At 55.1% G+C, this 20,227-nt stretch overlaps 1 protein-coding gene across 8 annotated transcripts in view; it reads left to right on the forward strand.

The window, feature by feature from the left end:
* Nucleotides 1–18,766, forward strand: part of SYT12 (synaptotagmin 12) — a 24,151-nt gene extending 5,385 nt beyond the window's left edge. For 2 of the 8 annotated variants that reach the window (XM_057728686.1, XM_057728684.1), the window contains exons 2-8: nt 715–765; nt 5,319–5,512; nt 7,662–8,054; nt 10,761–10,976; nt 11,673–11,793; nt 12,691–12,824; nt 14,105–18,766. In XM_057728686.1, the coding sequence (XP_057584669.1) occupies nt 732–765; nt 5,319–5,512; nt 7,662–8,054; nt 10,761–10,976; nt 11,673–11,793; nt 12,691–12,824; nt 14,105–14,278 (1,266 nt within the window). In that variant the 5' untranslated portion in view covers nt 715–731 and the 3' untranslated portion in view covers nt 14,279–18,766. Of the gene's footprint in view, nt 1–714; nt 766–2,807; nt 2,896–5,318; nt 5,513–7,661; nt 8,055–10,760; nt 10,977–11,672; nt 11,794–12,690; nt 12,825–13,885; nt 14,006–14,081 lie in introns of those variants that run through there. The other 6 variants (XR_009052772.1, XM_057728687.1, XM_057728689.1 and 3 more) reach the window with 6 other exon arrangements.
* Nucleotides 18,767–20,227: the final 1,461 nt, after the last annotated feature.

Genomic DNA, 20,227 nt, shown 5'->3' on the forward strand with positions numbered 1-20,227 from the left:
ACCTTCCGTGGCTCATAAAACTTGGGAGTGGAAGGTGGGGAGGAAACCATCCCAAGCAGAGAAAGGACTGATAATAGAATGTTACAGAAATATAGCGTTTCCGGTCCAAGTTAAACAAAAGCATTTGAAGTCAGCCTTAGGGACACCCTGAGGGGCCGCTCTAATGAGTCAGAGTCGCTGCTGGTCAGCCTGTTGTTGGTAGGATGGAAGTGAAGCAGGGGTGCCAGATTTAGCAAATACAAATACGAGATGCCAGCAACATTTCAGTTTCAGATGAATAGTGAGTAATGTTTTAGTATAAGCATGTCCCATGCAATATTTGGACATACTTATACTAAAAACGCGTCAGAAATTCACGTTTCACTGCGTGTCTTGTGTTTTTGCGTCTGGCAACCCTGAAATGAGGTCTCAGAGTGCTTGAAAAGAGCTTTAAGCACTACTTTTTTGAAATGCTATTTTTGGGACTTCCCTGGTGGTCCAGTGGTTAGGACCTTGAACTTCCACTGCTGAGGGCACAGGGTCAGTCTGGGGAGCTAAGATATTGTAAGCCACACAGAGCGGCCAAAAAAAAATGCTATTTTAAAAAACCACTACCTTTGCCCAAGCCCCCACCACCTAAGTGTGAGCGCTGGATGATGGGCGCCTGGGGCGCAGGGGGAGTTGGTGACCCTCTGAATTCCCCTCCGCTGACTCTCTTCTCCCTTCCTGTCTCAGCCCCTGCGGTGGGCATCATGGCCGTGGACGTGGCAGAATACCACCTGAGCGGTGAGTCCCTGTGGCAAGCATGCCATCTCACAGGACCCTCCCACCGGGCCTGGGGTGTGGGGGGTGTCACTGCGGCACTGGTGACAGCCCTGTTTTACTGGTAAGGACAGTCATGGAGTTGCCCAAGGTCACACAGCCTTGGCAACACTGGGTTGGTACTAGTCTGAGGTCTCTTCTTCATCCTTCTGCCCCAGTGGAAGGACTAGAGGGGATCCCCCAGGAGGCCTGTGTGCTGCTTCCCAAGGCTGAGCCTGTCATGTGGAATCTACTCCCTAGGGCCATTCCTGGAGCCACATGTGAGGAAGCCCAGGATGGTTGATGTTAGAGCCACAGGACACTAAACTCAGAGGTCGCCCAGTCCAGGGACAGCAGCTTGCATCTTCTCAGGTGTGCCCTGCAGGCACTGAGCTTGGGACCAGCCTGAAGACACCGACACTCTCCAGTTGATGGTGGATGGTGTCAGAGCCAAAATACACTCGCCATCTTTTCTCCTTATGTTCCCCTCCCCATTTACAGGTGGGAGAAGGGCGGCTCAGCACAGGAAAGGGATGGTGACTAAGTAAGTAACAGGGTCAGGGCATGGACCCAGGTCTCCTGGCTCCCAGGCCAGTGCTCCCCTTCACTCCAGCTCCTCCCCTAGCTCAGCTCCCAGCCAGCCCAGGGCTGAGCTGAAGGGCATACCAGGGACCACCTTACCCAACTCCCAGCCAGGAATTTTCACTTTTCACCCACAGGCTCACAGGTCTTGACCCAGGCCCTGGTGTGGCCGTCTCTGAGCCTCCACTTACTCGTCTGTAAAATGGGGGCCTGCCTCAAGGACAGCTGGGAAGATTCAGTGAGCTAACATGTGTGAAGTGCCCAATAGTGCGAACACGGCTCTCCCCGACGGCCGACCTCTGGGCATTTGCGCATGCTGTGCCGTTCCCCTGGAATACTTGCTGCCTCTGCCTGGCTAAGTCCTCGCAACTGGTGCGGAGGTTTCAGCACAGATCTAGAGCCAGATTGTCTGGCAGCGAATAGCTCCTCTATCTCTCAGCTTCCTCGTCTGTAAAATGGGGATAATAATAGAACCTTCCTCACAGGGTTGTTCTGAGGACTCAGTGGGTTAATATACATGAAGTGTTTGGAACACAGCCTGGCAAATAGTAAATAGTAAGGGAATGATTATTACTAAGGCTCCGCCTTCCTCATTTCTGGTCTCAGCTCAGACCTCACGTCCCTGGGGAATTCTTCCATAGGGTCCTGAGGCTGGTAAGCAGTAAAATGAGTAGATAAATGGGCCTTAGCTGTCATCATTTCGTGTCAGCTTCCTAGCGTTTTTCCCTTCGTGCCCCTGGGCCTGCCCCTCTTTTATGCCAACCAGGGTGCTGGCTTCAGACCCTCAGCCCCCAGGATCTCAGGGGAGCCTGGCGTTGCTTTGCCACCTTGCCGTGCCCATCGCCTATGTGGACTCTGTGCCCGGCCCCCTGGCAGCACCCAGGCCCCTGTGAGCCGGCTGGAGCCCCCCCACACATGCATTTCACTCTCCAGTCGGCAGGTACATTCCCATCCCATCCCCTATTCATCATACTCCCAGGACTTCCTGAGAGCCTGGCCAGGTCTGGGCCCAGGGCCCTCGCTAGCTCTTTGTTGTGGTTTTATTTATCTAACAAATTACATTCCTGCAACAGAAGTCAGGAGTAAACAGGTTTGCTCGGGTCTCTCCATCCGCAGTTCTGATCCTCTCATCCCTCCCGGGTCCGCCCAGCCCTTGCCCATACGCTGTGAGGTTTTTACATCAAAATCATATGGTTATACCATGTTGGGGACTGATTTTTTTTTTCTCTTAACAATGCCTGAAATGGTTCTCTGCATTGCCACAGGGACATCCTAATGACCTCAATTGTCATTCTCAATTGACATTTCTCCCTCCTGAGACAGAGCCACCGGCCCCCACGGGCCCCCTCGGTCAGACCTTCAGGCTGTTTCCAGATTTCTGCTGTTATAAATACAGACTCGATGACTCACTCCAGACATAAAAATTGTTGGGATTTTTCCCTTAGAATCAACCCCCCCCAGGGGTGGAACCACTGGATGAAGATGTTTTTGGCATCATCTCTTCTTTCTGGATGAGGAGACTGGAGCCAGGAGGTAAAGTGGCCTCAGGGAGCCAAGGCACCTGCACCAGTCGCTCCATTTCTCATGCCTGTGGCCTTGAGCCCATAAACAGATGTGTTCTTTAGTTTTTATCAGCCTCAGTTCTCCTCTAGAAAGTGGAGGTATGGACCTTGGAGGGTACTAAGTGCTGCATAAATGCCAGGGCTGAAGGCTGGGCCCTGCCCTTCCCTGGAGTGAGCGAGTGTTGTAGATTCTGGCTGGAACTGGCTGGGCCCAGCAGAGCAGGGGCCCACTGTGGCCTCCCACGGCTGCATGATTCCTCCCTCGGCAGGCTTTGGGGAGCAGGGGCAAGGAGCCCCTCCAGCCCTTTCCCTCTCTCTCGCTGGGTGCTCTGAACATTCTGAGCTTTGCACACCCTCCTTCTCCTTTCCTGAATCTCCCCATCCCTGGCGCCTTGGCCAGCACACTTCTTGCTACTCCTGCGTATCCCAGCCTAGGCGTCCCTCTTCAGGAAGCCCTCCTGGGCTGTTCTCAACACGACTTGCTCACCCCACCCCCTAGACTGTGAGCCACTTATTAAGGACAGGGACTGGGCCTGGGGCTGACCCACTCCACAGGGTGCTCGCACATTGTAGGTGCGCAGTGGGTGTGTGATGAGAAATCTCCACTCCTGAAACACCCTCCCCACATCACTCCAGCCTGCTACTGGGGAACCGTGCTGGGTGGAGACCGGGTGAGGCAGGGGTTACCCCTGCTTACTGTGGAGTCTGACTGCTGGTGTTGGCATTCCAGGGCCACCCTTTCCTGGCTCTGTGACCTTGGGCAAGTTCTTGTGTGTCTCAGTTTCCCCATTTGAATCGAGTATAGAGGCAACACTGAGAATGGTTTAGAGAATTATATTTCCCAACAGTGCCATCTTCTGCAAAATGAATTCCACCATCTCATTGGCTTCTTTCGGGAATGCAGGGCCAGGTTTCCCAGTAGAGCGACTTAACATTTATGGTTCTGCCGTGAGCGAACCACTGTGCTGGGTGAGGTCCTACCCAATATAGTTGAGGGGGTAGTTAATTACTGTTTGGGGACAGTGTGGCTCAGATAAGAAAACTTATTTACTCATTAGTGGACAAAAAAGCATTTGAGCATCTGGATTTGTCCCCAAGCCCTGAACAGCCTACAGCTACCTCTCACTTCTGGCTGAGTTTTTTGGTGTGTTTGTTTTTGGTAACAGCTTTATTGAGATAAAACTCACATGCCATAAATTCACTCACTTAAATTGTACAGTTCTCTGGGCTTAAGTATATTGTGCAACCATCAGCACAATCAACTTTTAGAATACACTCCTCACCCCAAAAAGAAACTCCATACTCCACATTCCCCCTTACTCCCCACCCCACCCCCAGCCCCTGACAATCACTAATCTACTTTCTGTCTGTATAGATTTGCCTATTTTGGACATTTCATAGAAATAGAATCATACAACATATGGTCTTTGGGGACTGGCTTCTTTCACTTAGCATGATGTTTTCAAGATTCATCTATGTTATAACGTGTATCAGTACTTCCTTCCTTTTTATTGCTGAGTAATAGTCCATTGGATGGATGTACTACATTTAATTTCCCATTCATCAATTGATGGACATTGGGTTGTTCTAGATGAAGCTTGAGGCAAAAAGCAGGTCATTTCGGACTTCCCTGGTGGAGCAGTGGGTAAGAATCAACCTGCCAATGCAGGGGACATGGATTCAAGCCCTGGTCTGGGAGGATCCCACATGCTACAGAGTAACTAAGCCCGTGCACCACAACTGCTGAGCTTGTGCTTTAGAGCCCACGAGCGGCAACTACTGAAGCGCGTGTGCCTAGAGCCCGTGCTCTGCAACAAGAGAAGCCACCACAATGAGAAGCCCGCACACCACAACAAAGAGTAGCCCCCGCTCTCCGCAGCTACAGAAAGCCTGTGCGCAGCAACAAAGACACAACGCAGCCAAAAATAAATAAATTAAATAAATAAACAAATAAATTTATTTTAAAAAGGGGAGGGGTCATTTCTTTTTCTTCCCCAAGTCCCCATCCACTTTCCCCAGATGCCAAAATACTGCTTTGATTCTCTGGAAGCAGAAGTCCTCTGAAGGTTGAGAGAACTCAAAGAGGCAAGAAAAACCCTATCTGTTTAAAAGCCTCAGGAATATTTAACCATTGTTCACAGCTCTTCATCTGCTCTAGCCAAGTGTCGCTCCTGGTAGAAATGTAAGTTTTTGTGGAAAGGGGCTAAAAGCAGAAATCAGAGAGTGTGTATCTTGTTCAACACTGGATCCCCAACACCCAACACTGAACCTGACATAGTAGACACTCAATAAATATTCTTTCAATGAATAAGCAAGTCCGTGCTGAACAACGGGCTCCCCGGGTGGGGATGTGTGATGACAGAGAGGCCCTAAGGCTCTGCTCTTGTCTTGCAGTCATCAAGAGCCCCCCTGACTGGGAGGTGGGTGTCTACGCCGCCGGTGCCCTGGCACTGCTGGGAATTGCAGCTGTGAGCCTGTGGAAGCTCTGGACGTCGGGGAGCTTCCCCAGCCCCTCCCCGTTCCCCAACTACGACTACAGGTACCTGCAGCAGAAGTATGGCGAGACCTATGCAGAGGCCAGGCAGAAGGTGAGGCTTCTCTTTTTGTGGGTGCGTGCTGGGTAGTACCCCCCACACCCCCACCATCCACTCTCAGGATTGGCCCCCACTCCCTCCCCACCTCGCCCCCTCCTGGTGAATTTCCCGCTGTGAACCAGACGCTTGTCCTCCTCCACATCTCCAACATAACCCAGTGCTAGGTAATCAATGAATACTTGGCAACTGAATGAATGCTTTTGACTTAAAACACCATCTTGTGAAAAATACAGGAAAATACAAATAAGAAGAAAAACTCCCCAAATGCTACCATCCAGAGGCAAGCAACTGTGAATTGTTTTCTAACTATTATCATTTTAATTTACTTCTTTCCAATATTTTAAATCTAGCCCCCTCCCCTCTTTCTTCCATGCATAGTTTTTACACAATGGGTGTCCTTTCTACATAGAATTTTATGCCCTACTCTTTTCATCTCACTTAAACTTGAAGCACTTTCTCACATTGTTGACCGTAAACATTATTTTAAAGGCTGCATAAGATTCCTTTTTATGTATGTGCCATGATTTACTAAATGCCACTATAAATAATGCAGTAAGTGGTTTATATGTAAAACTTTGTCTTCGCTTGGGATTATGTACTTTGAATGGATGCCCAGATGTGAAATTACTGTATCAGGGAGTAGAAACATTTTTAAGGCTCTCTATATATTGTTAAACGTTTCATCATCTGACACTTGGAAGAGAATTTTTCTAACATCATGTAGAGTTCCAGAGAGCACAGCCAGAATCTGTTACCAGATAAGGGTCCCGCATGCTCACTCATTTGGGGTTTGGAAGGAATTCTCTTTCACTCTGTTGGGGGGACTATAAATTGGCACAACTTTTCCAAAGAGCATTTTGGAAACATGTGTCCAAAGCTTTCAAAAGGACTATATCCTCTAAGTCAAGATTTTAAGAAAGCTATTCAAGGGACTTCCCTGGCAGTCCAGTGGTTAAGACTCCGCGCTTCCACAGCAGGGGGCACGGGTTCAATCTCTGGTCGGGGAACTAGGATCCCGCATGCCACACAGGGCGCCCCCCCCCAAAAGCTATTCAATGCTGCATTGTTCATATTTGTGAAAAATTAAAAACAACATAAATGTCCAACAGTAGGGGAATAGAAAGATAAACTATGGCTATCCACTCAATGGCGAATTAAGGGGGCCATTAAAAATTATGGTAATGATTGGGAGATTGGGATTGCCAAATATACATTACTAATAAGAAAAATAATATCAAATTGTACACTTTAAATATATGCAGTTTATTGTATGTCAATTATATCTCAATAAAAGTTCTAAAAAAAATATGATAATGAAGATTATGTATACCAAGATGGGAGATGCTTACTGTTGTATAAAGGCTTTTGTTTTCATTCTCTCAAATCCCAAGGTCAATTTAGAGAAAAGAAAAATGTGAATATTAATGTTATCCAACATGAAAGCTTTCTCATGTGGTAGACATTTTTGTAAACTTCCTTTGAGGCCGCTTGATCATCTATTGAGTATCTTACCCATTCTCCCTCTGCTGGACACTTAGATTGCTAACTATTTTTTTAAATATAAATTTATTTATTTATTTTTATTTATTTATTGGCTGCGTTGGGTCTTTGTTGCTGTGCGAGGGCTTTCTGTAGTTGTGGAGAGCAGGGACTACTCTTCGTTGCAGTGCTCAGGCTTCTCATTGTGGTGGCTTCTCTTGTTGCACAGCATGGGCTCTAGGCGCCCGGGCTTCAGTAGTTGCAGAGCGTGGGCTCATTAGTTGTGCTCATGGGCTCTAGAGCGCAGGCTCAGTAGTTGTGGTGCACAGGCTTAGTTGCTCCACAGTATGTGGGATCTTCCCCGCAGATTCTTAACCACTGTGCTACCAGGGAAGCCTTGTTTTATCTTTTCATAAACATCACTGCAGTGAACATCTTTATGTATGAAACTCAGTCCATATAAATAAACATTTTGCGAAAAAGCTCTCTTACATCCTGGTTATAGAGAGAAAACTAATTCACATGAAATAACATTAAAGAAGGACCCTCCTAACTAAGGCATGCCCTGTTTTTGCAAACGGGGAACTTGTAGGTGCCTTGCATAAGCAGGGCTTACCTCATCTCTTTGCCGCGATGCTCCCATGTCCCTTTTTCTCACCCCCAGAGAGTGCCTGCCTGGAATGCCCAGCGGGCCAGCACTCGGGGGCCACCCAGTCGCAAAGGCAGCCTCAGCATTGAGGACACCTTTGAGAGCATCAGCGAGCTGGGGCCCCTGGAGCTGATGGGCCGTGAGCTGGACCTGGCCCCCTACGGGACCCTCCGGAAATCCCAGTCTGCTGATTCTCTGAACTCCATCTCCTCCGTGAGCAACAACTTCGGGCAAGACTTCACCCTGGGCCAGGTGGAGGTGAGCATGGACTACGACGCCGCCTCCCACACCCTCCACGTGGCTGTGCTGCAGGGCAAGGACCTCCTGGAGCGGGAGGAAGCCAGCTTCGAGTCCTGCTTCATGCGCGTCAGCCTGCTGCCAGACGAGCAGATAGTGGGCATTTCCCGCGTAAGTGGGGCCGGGGGGGGCGGGGCACAGGGGGTGGGGAAGCCGTGGGCGGGGCAGCCGTGGGCGCGGGACAGAGACGGGGCGGGGCAGATTGTCCCGCCCAGGCAGGCAGGGGTGCAGGGCCAGGCAGGATCTGAGGAGGGCGCTAGAGAGCGGGCTTGGATGCTGATCCCAGAGCGCAAGGTGCTGACTATAGAAAGGAGAGAACCGGGAGTTTGGGGCCTCCACCTACGGGCTCCCATTGTGTGCAGTTCTCAGCAATCCTACCACACAAATCCAGTGTGTGGTAATTGTCCGTTTGTCAATTGCATCAGCCTGGGGGTCTTGGCAGGGAAGGGATGACAGGCTCACGTTGGCTAGTTTGGGGAGAGCTTAATAACAGGACTGTTACAGTGCTGTAGGGCGCGACCTCAGGGATGGCTGGTACCCTGGTCGGAGGGGATGAGGAGAAGGGGAGGTTACTCAAACAGAGACAGACAGAGACCAGTGTGTGCAGACCTCCACCTTGATAGGCACTGTGCCCTTTGGTGAAGGGACGCGGTCAGCTCACAGCAACCCTGCAGAGCAGAACCTGGGGGAATAAGCGCCTGGACCTCCCTCCAAGTTCTGGTTTCCCTCCAGTGACCCCTACTGGCTGACCCCACCAGAAGCCAGAGGCCAGGGGAGCCTGTCGATGCAGCCCATGGAGGTCAGCTCCTGGGGCTGAAAGCAGAGGGAGGAGGATGCAGAATAAGCTGGGAGGGGTGAGGAGAGGGCCCCAGCACCCCCCCACCAGGATATCCCTCCATGGTCCCCCCATCTTGCCGAGAGAGAGCAAGGTCTACATGAGACACCCTGATGCTTGGCACCTGTGGGCGAGCTCGGCCCAGCGTGGCCTCTGACCAGAGCAGGAGGACCCTGAGGTCAAGTGCCTCTGGCTCCTCGGAGACCACCATGTCCAGTCCCGTTTTCCATGCTGAAAACTGGCTGCTTCTCAGAGGTGGAGACTGTCATTCCTCTCCTGCCCCACCCTGCCCCCTCACTCTAGGAGGGTCTAGACCCGACCACCAAGGCGCAGGTGGGGCCAAGAGGGGGCCACCAGCTTCCAAGAGGCAGTCCAGTGGATGGCTAGGAGCAGGACCCTGGAACCTGAGTGCCTGGGGTCAAATCCCGGCTCCTTACTTCCTAGAAGTGTGACCTTGGTTGTGTCACTTAAGCGCTCTGGGACTCAGTTTCCCTACCTGTCACGTGGGCATCATAGTGCTTGAGGAAGGGTTGCATTAATACGTGCAAAGTCCTTAGCCCAGTCCTCGGTGAGCACTCAGTGCGTTGTCTGTCAGGACTGTGGAGTGTTCCTGTTGAGCCCAGATCCACACTGCCCGCAGCCTCGCTGCCTGGAGGACCCTGGTGGTTCTGGACACATCCCTTGAGGCACCACGTTGACAGCAGCCACGCAGCCTGATGTGTGCTGAGAACCTGGTTCACAGAGCCCAACACATCTGCGACCCTCTCATTAGCCCCCATGATGGGGGATGGACTGAGGGAATCTCACAGATGAGGAAACTGAGGCTCAGCAAAGTGCTTTGCCCACAACAACCCCAACAAGTGAGCGGGAGGTCCAGGACTTGACCCCAGGGTTCTCCACGTGCTCATAAAGTGTAACATACAAAGCATGGATGGTCAGGGAGCCCGTGCTCCTATGCGCAGGGGACAGTCAAGAGGCTAGTTTGGCCAGAGGAAGGAATTTAGGGCCAAAGATGATGAACAGCCTGAATGCCAGGGTCAGGATCAGGATCAGGAGGTGGGCTTTATTCCATGGTGGAAGGAGCCATTGATTCTTGAGCAGGTAATTGGGTGGGGGACACCTTTACCCGGGATGCAAGGTAAGAAGAGCCTTCCCACAGCCCAGACAGTGACCAAAGAGTGCAGCTCAGGGCACCTGGAGGTGCTGACAGATTTATTCCCAAGAATGCAGGCTTCTTCACATCACAGCCCAGCCAATCCCAATGAGTGGGTGGCTGCCCCCAGGTTGGGCAGCCCCCCGGCATCAGGCAAGGTGCCAAGGATGAGAGATCCTCTCTTAAAATATCGCCAGGCAGTGACTAAGGCAGCCCCCCACGGAAGGGGGATCCGTGCCCACAAGTGTACCGGCCCAGGGGGCCCACCCACAGCTTCCTGGGAGGAGGCCAGTGGCGCCTACCAGGCAGGACTAGGCTTAGAAACAGAGTCAGCCCAGCCTTGCCCAGTCACTCCATCATTCCATCTGCCCCACGACATTCAGACAGTCCTAGGCCAGGCCCCACAGGGGTAGGGACATCAGTGACTCTCAACTCTACAGATAGCTATCCCTGCTCACTGCCTGCCTGGCCTAGGGCTGGACTTGAACATGTGCAAGAAAGATGGACAGCTCAGCCAGTGCACTGCAAGGGTTCTGTGGACCCGTGGGCGCTGAAGATGGGAATTAGTTAGGGTTAACTTGTGGAAGCTTTGAATGCCAGGCCACTAGATTGGCCACCACTGAGAGGAGGACAGGGAGCTTTTATATCATCAAGGCTGAGCCACCAAAGGAAGGATTGGCATTGAGGTGTGGGGACCACAGAGTCAGGACGCTAGCCCAGGTCTCCGGACTCCCAATCAATGCTCACTCCCTACCGTGGCCTCGCGGGCCTCTGGCTGCCACCTCCTCCCCAGCTTTGAACCTCCTTCCACCGCCCTTTCTCTCTGCAGATCCAGAGGAATGCCTACTCCATCTTCTTCGACGAGAAGTTCTCCATCCCCCTGGACCCTGCAGCCCTGGAGGAGAAGAGCCTGCGGTTTTCCGTGTTTGGCATTGATGAGGATGAGAGGAATGTGAGCACGGGGGTGGTGGAGCTGAAGCTTTCTGTGCTCGACCTCCCGCTGCAGCCCTTCAGCGGCTGGCTCTACCTACAGGACCAGAACAAGGTGAGTCTGCCCACCTGCCCGTGCCTGAGGACAGTATCACATGCATATGCTTTAGAGGAGGCGATCCACTGTCCTCGCCACAGCCTGAACACCAACATCCCTAGGAGATTAGACAAAGAGAGCTGAGCCACACTCAAGGAAACTCAGTTTACCGCGTGCAAAAGAAGGGTACCCTGACCACTGTTTACAGCTCTTCTACTGCTTCTACCACTGAACCTTTAGAAGCTCTACTCCTATAGAGCTTCTATTAGGGAAGGACTCCTCTGGCCCTCAAGTGAGTTATTTCAGACAGAGGCCAAGCTGAAGTTTACCTTCATAAGTGCAGCAGTGCTTCGGGAACATCACTGTTATTTAAGCAAATGATCTACTAATTGAAGACCACTTGGACCTGTAAGTGCTACGACCACAGAATGTTTTCTCAGGTCTGAAACGAGGGAACATAACTGCATTTTTGTTGCTAAGTTTGACAGGCAACCTCTGGCCCTCCTCCCAAGGCAGGACCCACACCCAGTGGGAGGCAGGGATGGTGCCATGGAGTGGGGAGGGGTCCCTTTCTCGATCCCACCAGCCTGGTGCCCTGGGGTAAGGGACCCCAAGAACAGCAACTTCTCAGTGGAGAAGGAAGCTTCTGCCTTTCCCTGGACCCCAAAAAGTCCAGGGGGCGGAAGCCCTCTGAGCCACCTCTCTGTCCTCCAGGCTACCGACGCTGTGGGCGAGATCCTGCTCTCCCTCAGCTACCTCCCTACGGCCGAGCGCCTTACTGTGGTCGTGGTGAAAGCCAAGAATCTCATCTGGACCAACGACAAGACCACAGCAGGTAAGGCCCTGCTGGCTGCCTGGCTTCTCCGTGTGGCAGGTGGGAGCTGTGGCCCAGCTGCTAAGCCCTGGGCACCTGGAGGCATCCACAGGTGTAGGGCACAGTGCCAGGCTCCCCATCCCCGGCTTCGGCTGGGCTCTGGAGCCACGCACACGGGAACATTAATCTAGCTGGGGAAACGTGGGAACCACGGATACTGGCAGGGAACCCCTGTTGGGGGGAGGGATGGGAGTCTGAGAGCAGGAGCCTGGGGCACTGGTATGAAAACAAGGTAGCCATTCCCAGAGGCTGGACTGCATTGCAGATCCCAAATGGGGACCAGGGCCACCGAGATGGTGTGGGTGCCAGGCATGACCCGATCAGTCAGGTCTGCAGGAGCCTCAGCCCCGGGTAACTGACGACTGAGGGCTGCAGGAGCCTGACCTACTGGGAGCCTGGGGGATCCAGGGTCCAGCAGCTGCAGCAGGGACATCCTGTGGGTGGTAAGTGACGAGCAGACAGCGACTCGTTATTCCAGAGCTGTGTGTCCTTGAGTCAGGCTCCACTGAGCGGGCTCCTGGTGACTCAGGGCTGACGTCTGCACTTGGGCCATTTATAGAATGAAAAGTGGTGGGTCTTCTGAGCTCCCCGGAGCATCACGTGAGGGGAGCATACATGGGGGCTGGGAGGCCAGCTGCCTGAGTCAAAGCCCAGCTCTTCTCCTGACTGGTGCGTGAGCCTCAGTTTTCTCATCTGTAAAATAGGAAAGCAATAAAGGACTGATGGCAGGACTGCAGGGGAGAAGGGCAAAAGTGAAGGTTTGGGGAGTTTGAAGCCAGTGAGCCACTGTGACTGGGCGAGTCTATGCCAAGTGAGTGTGGCACTGGCCCTCACCGCCACTCCCCTCCCCGCCCACAGACCCCTTCGTCAAGGTGTACCTACTGCAGGATGGGAGGAAGACAAGCAAAAAGAAGACGGCTGTGAAGAGGGACGACCCTAACCCAGTGTTCAACGAGGCCATGATCTTCTCAGTGCCAGCCATCGTGCTCCAGGTGAGGGGGGACGGCGCAGGGGTGGGGGCCCCTCCATCCCCTGCAGTCTAGCTCCTCAGAGCTCCTGCAGGCGGGGAGGGTTTGCCTTAAGCCATCACCTTTCTAGTCGAGAAGCACGTATTGAGCACAAGGTAGCAGCCCTCTGGTGGGTGCTGGGGACACTGGCACTGCTTCCTGGATGCTCGCAGGGGACAGGCAGGAATGTCCCCAGACAACCCCAGTCCACTAAGAGCATGCCAGACCTTGGCCGTTAGGGGAGGCTCTGCAGGCGGGGGTAGCTAAGCTGAGATCTGGGGGAAGACAGTTTCTGGTGGAGGGAACCGCAAAGGCCTAGGGATAAGCCAGGGCTGACCCAGCTCTGCCCCTAAATCTCCCGAGGTTCTGCCTACAGAGGCCCTGCTGAGCTCCCCAGACCCCCCTGGCCTTCAGCAGACATCACAGGCCACGGGTGAAAGGACTGCAGAGGATGTGGCCTGGACCACACTAGTGGCCCAGCTTGCATGCCTCAGAGGATGGGGAGCTCACCACTTTCCCTCATTCCCTCCTTCCACCCTTGGGCATTCCTGACCACGTGAGAAAGTCCTTTTGTGCCTTGAACCAAAATCTGCCCCTTAGCCCTGGGGCTGTACAGAACCCCCCTAATCTCCCCTGCTGGGATACCCAGTCTGAATTTGAAAGCCCAGAACCCTGCCTCATTCTACAGGCAGAACTCTGCCTCCTGATCCAGGCAAACATCTCAGCATCCCTGGTTGGTCCTACCCTGCCACCCTCATGGGATAGGTCGCCCACCTGCTGCCTGCTTCCCCTGGGATGTCATAGCACCACTAGTCCACAGCCTCCTAGGGCGGGACATTTCTTGGGATGGGAGTGGAGAGGGGAAGGAGAGAAGTCCAGCTGGGTTCCAGTTTCAGCTTCACCACTTTGATCTCAAGCAAGTTCTTTCCCTTCTTGCTATGAATTCCACATATGATTATCTCAGGAATAATAACAGACATCTACAACGCTCTGACTGTGCGTTCTAAGTGCTTGACACTTTTTAACTCATTTCATTCCCAGAACAGGTGGGCGATATGACTATCACCATTTTATGGGGAAACTGAGATAGGAAGAGCCCAAGTCACTGCCCGAGGTCACACAGCAACGAAGTGGTGAGGCCAGCATTTGCATCTGGCCTGTGGGGTCAGACGGGTCAGACAGGTCAGAGGTGAGGATTCAGGGGGCCGTGCCCAGCATCCCACTGGGGCCTGGGGGCCATAGCACCCATGTCCCTTCCTCCCCAGGACCTGTCTCTCCGTGTGACGGTGGCTGAGAGCAGCAGCGACGGCCGTGGGGACAACGTGGGCCATGTCATCATCGGGCCGTCGGCCAGTGGCATGGGCACCACGCACTGGAACCAGATGCTGGCCACGCTGCGCAGACCTGTGTCCATGTGGCACCCTGTCCGGCGAAACTAGCAGCTGGTGCAGGGCCCGAGTGGGCACTGGAGCCCGGCGTGAGCTCAGCTCCGACACCCGTCTCTGTAGTCCAGCTGGAGCCATGAACGCTGGGGTCCCCCGGTGGAGTCCCCATGAGCCATCTAGGTCCTTCTATCCAGGCTGCGGTGGAGGAACAGGCCTGGCTGGATGTGCGGGGGCCCAGGGTTGTCCCCCACTGAGGACCAGCTGTGGCTGGGCCAGGACCCGGGGAGGGCAGCTGGGCATCAGCCCACTGTGCTCCTGTTTTGAGATCCCCAACAGGCCTGTCCCTCGGCCTGGGGAGGCCTTGGCCTCTCAGAGCTCCCCACATCCCACCCCTGCTGGGAGGCCATGCACAAGGACCGTGCGTCTTGGGGGCCGGGGGCCGTGCGAGGCACAGGCTGTGGTGACACGAACAAGGCACAGCCCCTAGGATGTCGGGAAGACAAGATCCCCCTGCCTGGTGATGTGCTCGGTGTGGATGGCAGCCCTACCACGAGGACCTGGGGAGGGCTCTGAGGCCCGGGGTGGGGTGGGTGGGGGCAAAATGGGAGCTGCGCTGTGAGGGGCAGGGAAAGAACTGTGTGTCCCAGGCCGGTGGCCCAGCCTCAGCTTGGCAGGGTAGGAACGTCCCTGTCACAAATGCAGTCCTCAGCCTCCTGCCGTGGACACCGGGCCTCTCTCTGGGTAGGAGGAGAGACCGAGGGACCAGGCCAAGCAGTAGCCCGCAGGCCACATGGGACACGGGCTCCAGAGTCATCCTCTATGAAATGTAATCAATAGAACCATAACCTTTATAAGGCCCAGCAGTCCAAAGAGTCCAGACCAGGTCCATGTGTTCAGTCCCATACAAACCAGGCATTGGCTCCACGGGGTCTGTAAGTGTCCCTCCAGGCCAGGCCCTGTGGAGAAGAGAGATGCCCTAGCCTCTGTGGGCGGCAGGCAGCTGGGAGGACGCGGTGGAGCAGGAGGCCCTTGGGCTGGGCCTTGGAGGAAGGGGGGTCCTGAGCGGTGACCATGAGGGGAAGTTGAGGGGGGTCAGGATGGAGCTGGGGGGGCAGGTTTGAATGCCAGGGAAGGAGGTGGCTCTGGAGCCTGGTTCAGACCCCCAGGACCCCAGGTGCCCGAGGCTGAGTTCCAGAAGCAGACCCTGAGATGCTCGGGCAAGGGGTTTCTTGGGAGAGAGCCCTGAGGAGACACCTGTAAGGAAGGAAGGAAGAAACCTCAGGCTGTGGCTTCAGCAGAGTCCAGCTTCAGCCCGGTGGTGAGGGGCTGTGTGCATGGCACCCCAGGGGGGTCCTGCCCAGAAGCCAAGGGCTGGGCTCTTAACACCCGCACGGGAGGGCTTGGCTACCACCCTGTCCCAGTCGGAGGGAAGGCATGCATGGCCTTCTAAGGTGTCGCTGAGGCAACTCCAAGCCACCAAGGCAGCCCCAGAGAAGCAGGCAGCTGGGTGGCCCTCGCAGCGGAGGGGTCGGGGGATCCCCCTTGGGCCACAGGGTTAGGGGTGAGGAGGCGGCACAGCAGCATCCACCCTGTGGGGCTACCCTCGGGTGAGAGGGGAGTCCTCGTGGCTGGCTGCCTCTGGACCTGCTGGGCTGTGGAGACCCAGGCCCAACCGGTTACCCCCTGCGGTGCTGGAGCGCCCAGGGGTGTCATGGGGCTGGCGGCAGGAGGGTGGCTCTCCCCACCTGACACAGCCGTGGCCCAGCTCTGAGGCCAGGCTGTCCACTGTGGGGCCCGTGCCAGGTCTGCACAGCCCAGGCCAGCCCAGGGCCCGGGGACGTGCAGCTGACAAGCCCCTGCAGCCTGGGAGACCCCTTACTCTTTCCACCCCAGCGGCTCTGCCGTGCAGGCCCTTTACTCCCACCTTCTCTTCCCCCTCCGTCCCTCCCTCTAACTGCATGAAATGCTGACTGTGCACCCGGATGGGCGTGGCGGGGACCGAGTATGCTGACTGGAATGATTCTAGAACCAAAATAAAGCTGGGGCAGGAAGGAGGGGGCTTCCGGGGAGCCCTGCTCGCCCCAAATCACCTTCGTCTCCAGAAATCAGGGACTCAGGCCTTCGTGCCCGTTGCTGTGAGGACGCCTTCCCCTGCTGCTGGGCGCCCGGAGGAGCAGGAGGTCCCCTGGCTGGCTGGGGAGACCATCACGAGGACCAGTGCCGTGAGGCAGCCGGGAAAGCTCTGATAAGCGGCCCCGAGCCAGCCTGGCAGGGAGAATGGCAGAAGGGAATTTCAAGGAAGGCCGCCCAGGGGTGTCGCTGAGCTGTCTTCAGGACAAGAGGGATAAGGCCAAAAAACGGGGGATAAGACCCAAAAAAGCCTTCCTGGTAGTGGGAACAGCAGGTAGGAAAGGGCGGGAGTGGGCCAAAAAATGTGGCCAAGGTATCAACTTTGCTAGAGCAAAGTTGGGAGGATGGGGAGAAGAGAGCCAGGGAAAGGCTTGGCGGGGAGCCGGTCCATGTGAGTTCAGGGAGTGCTGCTGCCTGGCCTGCAGCCCTGCAGACTTGGAGGTAGGTCTGTTGTTGGCTCATTTTTTGCAGATGTGGAAACTGAGACTCAGAGAGGCTAGGTAAATAGCCTAAGATCACACAGCCAGAGCATCTCAGAGCTGGGATTCGAGCTCAGGATATCTGGCTCCTGAGCCCATGACTTTACTACTAGACCACACTGCCTCCTGCCCCAGCTGCTCGACAGTGGGGCTGAAGGGCAGCAGAGAAGCTCCTCTGGATCTCAGGCTGCTCTGGTTTTCCCCTCCGCTGTCTTGGAAGATCATGGGAGGAGGAGGAGCTGAGTGGGAATTCCCAGGAAGCCTGCCCACCACAGGGCCTGAGTGAAGAGCTTTTGAGGAACCCGCCCTCCCACGCCCGGCAGACAGAGGTAACCAACGAGATAGGCCCTGCAGGAGCCCAAGAAGGGTGGAAACCAGGGAAGGCTTCCTGGAAGAGGTGGAGGCACCACAGGATGGGGAGGACTGTGCAGGTGGAGGAGGGGGAGCAGCCTCAAGGCAGGGAAACTGCCTACGCAAAGGTGTCACAAGTGTCTGGGCACAGCCAGCGGGGGCTGGAAAGACCAGATGGGGCTGAGCTGGGGAGGCTTCATGTCCAGGGTGAGGCTGACGGTCCCGGTCCTGCTGGCAGTGAGGCCCTGGGCAGGAGAGGTCAGAGGGAGGGAGGCAGGGGTTGAGGGTGGGGCTACTCTAAGCAGCTTTGGATGTGATGACGGGGGACATCAGTGAGCGCTTGCTCTTGGTCAGTGAGGAGCATCCCAGCTGCCTTTAGCAGGGCCCAAACCGCAGTACTCCCATCTCGTCCCGCCTCTTCCTCCCCTCCCACTCTTCTCCCCACTCCTCCAGCCCCAGGCCCGTGGGCCTGCTTCAAGGGTCCCAAGCCCCCTCTGTCTGGGAGCCCTCAAGGATAGCCGGAGTCCCACCCAAGAGGACAGGTGTGGAGGTCGCTGTCCTGACAGCGGCAGTGGCGGGCCCGGCCTGCCTGTGGGAGGCGCAGGATGAGCCACCCAGCACCCACAGAGGACAGCAGGTCAAGGCTTCACGTCCTCGCCCTTGTCGCCTATGCCTGCAGACACCGGAAGGGACAGACCAAAAAGCTAAATGAACACTCAGACTGGGCCACGGGGCTCCCGCACTCTCCACCCCCTCCCACCCCACTGTCAACCTTCCCACCCCACCCGGAAGGGTCAATAATGGCAAGGCAGGGACAAGAGGCCTGGGCCCCCGCCCTGAGCTCCAGTTAAATGGCAGCCGGAGTTGAGTTGGTATGGGGAGGCCAGACGGAATGGAACTTGGGAGAAGGAGCCCTTCTGGGTTCCACCTGCCATAGGCTGGGTCTGCTGCTTACTTGCTGTGTGACAGGTTCCCTCCCCTCAAGAGCCTTAGTTTCCCCATCTGTAAAATGAGCGTATTGGTCAAGAAGGCCTCTAAAGGCGCCACATCCGCCCTTATCAGCTGCAGAACCTTGGGCAAATTATCTGTCCCCTTTGGGCCTCAGTTTCTGCATTTGTCAAAGGAGGATAAGAATCATACATATTTCTGGGAGTTCCCTGGGGGCCTAGTGGATAGAATGCTGGGCTTTCACTGCCGTGGCCTGGCTTCAAGCCCTGGTTGGGGAATCCTGCAAGCCATGCAGCGCAGCCAAAAGAAAAGAAAAGAAAAGAAAAAAGAAATTATACGGGACTTCCTAGGTGGTGCAGTGGTTAAGAATCCACATGCCAGTGCAGGGCACCCGGGTTTGAGCCCCGCTCTGGGAAGATCCCACATGCCGAGGAGCAACTAAGCCCGTGTGCCACGACTATTGAGCCCGTGTGCCGCAACTACTGAAGCCCACGCGCCTAGAGCCTGTGCTCCACAACAAGAGAGGCCACTGCAATGAGGAGCGTGTGCACCACAATGGAGAGCAGCTCCCGCTCGCCACAACTGGAGAAAGCCTGTGTGCAGCAACGAAGACCCAGCGCAGCCAAGAAACAAATTAAATAAATAAAATAAATAAATTTATTTAAAAAAAAGAACTATACAAACTTCATAGGACAGAATGAAATGCCACATGCCAAGTGTCTGGCACACCGTGGGGACTCAGTAAACATGAGGTCAAGGCTTTGGGTGGAGGGGTTCTGGAGCTCTTGGGATCTGTGTTTGGGATGAAAGGGAGGAGATGGGACATCGGGAGGCATGAGGAGGAAAGGGTCTGTTTCCCCTGCCAAGGCATCCCAAGGGGCAGGGCCAGATCTCTGAAGTTCCACCCCCCTCTGGTACCCACTCCAGGGTGCCTCCACGACCCTCCGCTCCTTCAACCATCCATCAACACCCCACACCCCAAGCCAGGAACTCTAAGCAGAGCCAGCAGCCCTGGGCGATGATGGTGCAGGGAGCAGAGCGGCCACATGGGGGCAGCAGAAACTTGGCCCCGACAGCAGGGGATTCGCCCTCCTGGAGGATGGGGTTGGGATGTCAAAAAATAGGGCGGAGAGGCGGGAGTTGGCCTTGGAGCAGATGGAGGCCGGACGCTGGTCACCTGTCTACTGATCCCGCGCTCAGGTCGTGCGCTGAATTCACTCATCCATGCAACTGTTTTTCCTTTATTTCTTCAGTTTATTCTTTTGAGTCAGCCCATCTTCCTTCCTTTCTCACCCCCTTCCTCCTTCATTTTCCTTCCTTTTTCCTGTTTGTCCAGCCAGTCAACTGGACATAACATCCTGAGCCACAGAGGGGTGCCAGCCTGGGGCAGGCACTCCTGTCTGAGATACAGAGATGCGTGGGACTTGGTCCCTGCCCTTGAGGCGCTCAAGGCTTGGCTGGGGGCTAGAAGATCCTGTCCAGCCACCTGCATCTGAAGGAGGGGATTCCACCAGCCTGGGGTCTGCGGGACAGTGACCCGCTGAGCAGGGTGCCGGAGGACTCTGGGCCTGGGACTGGTGGGGCCTCAAGGGGCTGAGTCACTCACAAGCTGGTAGTGTACAGCAGCCACAGAAAACAGTAAAACAGTAAACAGTACCCTGGCCAGGCTGACTGTGACCTGGGCCACCTCCCCACTCCAAAATAAACTCCAGGAAAATAGTGCCATCCAGGGCCCGGCAGTGTCTGAGATTTGGGAAAATTCCCTGCCAACCAGGACAGATTTCCCTGGCCCAGTAACTACGCTCCCTCTTGCAGAAGCAGGAGCATAGAGTGGGAGTGAGGCTGGGTTTAACATCAGAAGACCTGGGTTGAAATCCTGGCTCTGGGTCTTGCTAGCCTGACCCAAGCCAATGCCTTTCTCTGAGCCTCGGCTCCTACCTCTGTAGGATGGGAGAAGGCAATCACCCACTCTGCCCAGCTCACAGTCTGAGCGTTAAATGAAATAAGGCACAGGAGGTGTGATGTGGGGAGAGAGCCCGGCTTTGTGGCCAGACCTGGGTTCAAATTCGAGCCCTGCCTCTTGCTGACTGTGGAT

This window comes from Hippopotamus amphibius, chromosome 3 (assembly GCF_030028045.1).
Source record: "Hippopotamus amphibius kiboko isolate mHipAmp2 chromosome 3, mHipAmp2.hap2, whole genome shotgun sequence".
NCBI lineage: Eukaryota > Metazoa > Chordata > Mammalia > Artiodactyla > Hippopotamidae > Hippopotamus > Hippopotamus amphibius.